General features: G+C 35.1%; 1 protein-coding gene across 1 annotated transcript in view; it reads left to right on the forward strand.

Moving 5' to 3' along the window:
* Positions 1-5,093, forward strand: part of LOC103774224 (metabotropic glutamate receptor 8) — a 51,444-nt gene extending 46,351 nt beyond the window's left edge. The window contains exon 3 of the mRNA XM_008941612.1: positions 5,044-5,093. Coding sequence (XP_008939860.1) covers positions 5,044-5,093 — 50 coding nt within the window. The remainder of the gene's footprint in view (positions 1-5,043) is intronic.
* Positions 5,094-6,406: the final 1,313 nt, after the last annotated feature.

Here is a 6,406-nt window from a genome sequence, read left to right on the forward strand (position 1 = left end):
CAAATTGCTTTTCACAGAGGGCCAGTAAAAAAAAAAATAGAAAGCACAAGCAGATTTTGGAAAGTCACATCTTTTTAAAATGATTTGTTTTAGTTAGTGCTAACTTGATGTGTTGTGCATTGCTGTGTCAGTTGTGCTATGTTCTGACAGTTCATGAGGTATATTTATGGTCGTCATTGTATATTCCAAAGTCAAAGGCTGTTGAAAAAATATAATGGAAACAGTTAACATTGTTTTTATTTTGCAGTTAGATATGGAAGTGAAAATAATACTTTTTACTTTTCCACCTTAACTTATTTGTTGACTTGTTCTTTTATCACAAGTCATGAGTATTGACACTTCTCAGAATAATGCTTCCCACCTGGGTTTTTATTGTGGTCTTACTCATCTTAGTGCAAAGTTGTGCTAATTCATATACACCTTAATAATAATTACACACTCTGATATTTCATGGTTTGGTAATGGGAAAAAGTTTTTTCCTACGTCAGAAAAGTTCTTGAATCTTGCCAAATCTCTAAATTGCTCTGGTATAGAAGAGAACAAAAGTTATACCTTCCATACCATCATGACATACAGCCTTATTAACTAGACTTCACACTAAGAATAAATGAGTAGAGCCAGTAAGTTTACCCCCAGAGCTTAGAAGTAATGGAGAATTGGTTTCTATTGAGGAGCTAGAGATCACATGGAATAGACAACAGCTGTTACTGTTAAATAATTCTTTTTTTTCAGTCACTTTATTGCAAATGAGAGGGTTTATTTAAAAAAAAAATACTTTTTGATGATGTTGAGAGGAGATTGAATAGCACTGTTTTGCTTCAGCACATTCAGACAAGAGAGTACCAAGTCTGCAGAAAGATATTGTACTTATTTCAGAAAATTGCACCCTCTTGCTAAATTCAATGAGTTCACCATACTGGAGACTATATAAAAAGTCTGTAAGTTTACCATACTGAAGTTGCTGGTGCACACAGGGTACTGAGTGCAAACCATTTCACTTGAAAAATTTATGACTTTTCAAAATGTGTAAATCTACTAGACTGAACTATAGGTTCAGATTATGACTTCAGCTCGAGATTATGACATACAACAAAGGCCAAAAGGAGAAAGGCAGTTAAATTCCTTGTGGATCAAATAATAGCATGGAAATATGAACAACTGAGTAATGTCTCAGATCTTCAGAAGTCACCAAAAGAAAATTCAAAAGGGAAAGCAAGATGGGTTTTGCTGAGTTTGAAAAATTATAAATTTCTGAAGAAAGGTCAAAGGAGGGATTCCACAGTAGGGTGAGAAAGTGTTAAGAAAGTCTTGGCTGTCTCATGTTTATCTACTGTACTTAATTAGGAAATGTTGTGTCTGGTATTCCTTAAACTATGATTATGTATAATTTGTGGAAACAGCTGCTATTGGAAGCAAGTCTGCTTCTCCAGTGCTTCTCCAGTAGTGTGATGTAAGCAGGATAATGCTTATTTAATGTTCTCTAAACATGATTTTAACAGTAGCACATTGATATAATTCTGAGTAGGCTTTAATCCAGGCACCGAAATGCTTGATAGGCAAAAATTCAGAGTCAAAGTCATCTGTAATACAGAATACTACTCTCATATAATTGAGCTCTTGGCCTCAAGATGGTTTTTTTTCTTCCTCAGAATTATTCTGTATCATTTGGATTTGATCAGCCTTCTTTTTTTTTATTTTTTTCTGACAAAATAGTTATTGCCAAAACTTTTGGATGCTCCTGTGAATTATCAGTGCACAGTACCACGTAAGACCTTCACACTAGGTCAATAATAACAACCTCATGTCATTGCAAAATTTATCCTGATTCCGTGTGAGACAGTTCTTTCTTTTCAGTGACAGTATATGAAGCTGACAAAAAAAAAAACAAAACACACAAAACAACAAAAAACCCAAACAAACAACCAAACAATAAAAACCCAAACCCCCCTCAGGCTATTCCTAGTATCCTAGAAGAGGTACTAAGTGTTTCTCAACATTTCTCAAGCAGAAAATCTGATAGTAGTAACAATGCTCATAACTAGGTAAGAAATCACATGAGACAGTCAGGTGATTCCTTTGGTTTCCTGTCGAGAAACAGCACTGCTCTGTCTGGCTTGTCATGTTCCATGTAACAGACTTTATTCCATGTTGTCCCACATGTGAATACGGTCATTTTTTTTTTTTTTTTTTGTAGAAATACATTTATATTCAGAGGAAAACAAATCGTATCTGGGTAAACAGGATGAAAAAAAGTATCCAGATGCAATTAAAGGAGGCATAACAATTACAAGTACTTTAAATGCTTGTAGGTCAGATCACAATAATAATTCTAAATTGCTTTAGATTCTCTTTTAAATTTTATTCTGCCTTTTTTTCTTCTCATTCCAACAGCAATGTAGTAACTGGAGCTAGAAAACGGTGTTCATTCCCAGAAAAATTTTGAGCCAAGTCTGTTACTTTTTCTGGCCACCTATCCTTGCCAAATGTGGTTCATGTTTTCACTATGAAATGTTAACAGTCTTGAAGAGCGGGACACCAGCTGCTGAAGCTTCCAGATCCCCAAAGAGGAACTTTAGGCATATTACAGTGAACTATAAAGACAATTGCAATATTTATCAAGTGAAGAACCATTCTTTGTAGCTGAGATTAGATTTAACACATTGCAAACTACTATCTATGCTAGCTTCCTGTGCTATTTTCCAAAGCAGAAACACTCAGAATTCAATAGCATAATTTTCGTTTCTTGATGAGTCCTAGATTAATTCCATCAAAACTATTTAAGACTCAAATATACAATGAAGTTACAGCAAATTAACAAGTTACTCTGAATCAGCTAGGGGTAGTACTTATTTTTTTATTTTGAGCTTTTTGCAACTGTCCTCATATAAAACACTTTACTGAGTTGTGATAAATCTGATCATGTTACATCACTGTGGGGTAAAAACATACACATGAAAAGTCATCATAGAATACATCTGATACAAGGTAAAGGGGTAAGCTACCTTAACCTGATCACTTATCTGAGCCTATTTTTGGAGCAAGGGAAAATATAAGCTCTGCTCCCTCCCTTCTTTTGTTCTCGTGTGCACAGTTTGCAGATGTGCATTTATTTGTTATTTCGTAGCTGGGAACAAAATTCTTTTATGTTCTAAGGAACTTGGTGCTATTTCAGCAGTCCTACATTATTTTCAGAAGGAATTAATGGGCCAAAGGAAAAATAGAATCCTCTCAGAAATCCAGCTGTGGGAGCATGGGAGAGTTCAGATGGGAGCAGTACATCCCATCTGAAAGATCTGAAAGATGTAAATGAGGCTATATTTGCTTCAAGTGCCCCAATACATGCAAATAAAGCTATTTCATGTTGGTGCTCAAATACTGTGATCGATTATGTGAAAGACTTGCTTAACGTACCAAAAACAATTCTTCCATGAATTAGCTTTTCCAGACACAAAGTAATGGAGCTACCTGTGCAAGAAAGAAAAGTTACATTTAGCAGCTTCCTTTTGGTTATTAATTCTTACATATCATTATTTGGGAACAAAAATTATCATGCTATGTGAATTATAATGGTCTGGTTCTGTTGTGTCTTACAAAATGGCAAATGTGCTATGAGGATCAAATTGTCCAGAAACCCAAAGAAAACATGAAGAAAAAGCAAGAAGTAAACTTGGTTATTTATACTACATAATATTATGTTGCAACAATTTTAGTGATCTTTGATTTAGTTTAATCTTCGGTACAGTAGAGATAAACTGCCATTTCTTAATTTCTTCCCTTAGTCTGTTCTTCCCAAATGATTAGATTTTTAGGCTGTTAGGAGTTATCATGAGGAATCCTTTTCCTATCTATCTCAGCTGTTCCCACCAGGTTCTATATAGTAAAAAGAAATTGAAGAAAGGAAAGTATGGGAACAGAATTAAGATCTTTGAATCTATTGACAAGACGACTTTTGTGCCATCAAATTATCTTCATCCTGCCAGCTGCGGTCTTCACTATCATAAGCAGAATATGTCTGTAGCAGATGGAATATAAAATGTATTTGGGAAGCCAAATTCCTCTATGCAGTGTGACACGCACCTTATTGTAGAGACAAAAAAGAGACTCAATAAGTCTGATTTGCCATGTAGCCAGTTGGTTTAAAATTAGGGAGCTTCCTGTGGGACCTGACATCACCACTTCCCTCTTCCCACTAGTACATTAACACAGCAGTAGAGACTTGGGCCATATTTTTTACAGCAAATGGATAAGATATAAGGGCTAGAAGCTGACACAGACTTCCATGTAAGATTCATAGTTGTTCACTTTTACAATAGTAAAGGTGTTTAACCTCAACATATTGCCTTGTTCTGTCTGTATTGACAGAAAATGTCTGTCTGTCTTTGAGCTCAAAGAAAGACATGATCAGTTGACCATCAACATAGAAGAGCCTGTAACAGCATTTCAGCTCTAAAATACAGCCTAGACTTTCATAAGCACTTCTACTAGCTTAGTTATATGCAGATGTTTTCTATCTGAAAGCTCTTCAGAGAATATGTGTTGTAGGCACTAGCTACTCAGTTTCACTAACTTGGAGAGATATTTCCCTTGTTAGGTTTTAGTCCTTTCAAGGAGCATCAATCCTCCTTCCACATGGACAACCCACCACTAGCTGGAAAGTTGTCTTCAACCAGTAGGAGAGAGAAAGAAATCCAAGCTCTGAATTAAAAACCATCTATACAGAAATAAGACAAAATAATACCAGACAAATAGTATGTTGAAAATCTCTTAGGGGTATGCTAAAACTACTCATCATTTTTCTGCTGTATTGACTTTTGCTTCCTGAAGTCACAAACAAAATAACTATCAAGCCTGAGACCAAACTTACTGCATACATACGTTTAAACTTTATTCCACGAGCATGGGCCATGTTATTTGGAAATATAGTTGGAAACTGTCTGGGTTCAAATGTTAATTATGTTGGTTTTTTTTTTTTTCTCCTCTCTTGATTCTAAAAATCCTGAACTTTATTTTGTTGTTGTTTGTTTTTGATTTTTTGATTTATAGCCTCCTCTACCAAGACAACCTATGTCAGTTACAGCAATCAGGCAAACTGAACAGGGATGAAATTCACTGGAAGACCTACAGGATGGGATCTTGCAAACATAGACTTTACCACCACCAGAATTCAGTCCTGAAAATACCAATAAACTACATTCAAATCAATAGTCAGTCTCCTAATGGACAAGGATTAAACAAGAGGCAAAAAGAGACAGGGGAAGGAAAAGTCCAGTTTTATAACGTAGAGACAAAATGTCAAGCTTCTGAACTGTTCACTCACAAAAGGAAGCAAATCACAAAAGGAAAACAAATGTTAGCTTGTGAAAAAAAAAATGCTGTTGAAATAAATCATGTCTGATGTTATATTTGTAAGTACTTTTTTGTGATTGTGACAATTTCCTTTCCTGTCCTACATTGTTCAACTTGTAAAAGAAGCTGAGTTTGTTTCTTGTGGCGGCTGACTGAATTAAGTCCTGGGTTATGCTAAAATAAATGCAATGGTCAACGCATGCTAATTTTTATACAAAATAATTTATTTCTAATAATAAAGGAATGTTTTGCAAATGTTGAGACTTGTTTTGTTGCAGTTTTAAGGAGAAAAAAAAAAAAAAGCCCTTACACTGTTGTCTATTGTTTGTTTAGAATGTGCAGTATAGGTGGGTGTACAAATAAAATAATAATCATGGCATCAGAAGAATGCAGTGTAAACTCTAAGCATGTGTGTGTGTATGTGTACACGTGCACGCGTGCGTGTATGTACATGCATGCCTGCATGCAGGGGTGTGTGTGTACTCTGCAGTGTGTGAATTTATTTGTTCAAAGCTTTGTGAATATTTTCTAGTGGAAGGATTTTTTTCCCCCTCCTCATCCTCAAAGTAAGTGCATTTTATATGTTTGTAAAGTGAAGGAGTCCTGACACTAATTATTTTGTATGGTTGTATTATATTTTTGAACCTCCACTAATAATTTTGATCCTTTTTGTTTCTGGAACTTACAGTTTGTAAGACTTTATGACAGCTAGACTGGATTAAGCTGAAAGTCTATTCAGCCTAGTACCCTGTCTCTGACAGGGGAATGTAGCAGATGCTTATCTCAATAAAGGTGACTTTGAAATAACAGGAGAGAAATCACTGGAGAATTTGGAAAGCAGTAACCTAATGGATATATGTATGATTACCTTATTAACACTTAAAAATCAAAAAAATAGTTGTTCACCTACAATCTTCACATTTTCTAACTCTGATGTGAAATGATTGCGTATCTGTTAGAAATGATTATGCAAAGAGAAAGAGAATTTCATATACATATCTGTCACATCAACAAAACCCTCCAAAGAAGTTTTAAAATGACAGCTAGGGACTTTCCACTT

Source organism: Merops nubicus, unplaced genomic scaffold (assembly GCF_000691845.1).
Source record: "Merops nubicus isolate BGI_N331 unplaced genomic scaffold, ASM69184v1 scaffold1646, whole genome shotgun sequence".
NCBI classification, from domain to species: Eukaryota; Metazoa; Chordata; class Aves; order Coraciiformes; family Meropidae; genus Merops; species Merops nubicus.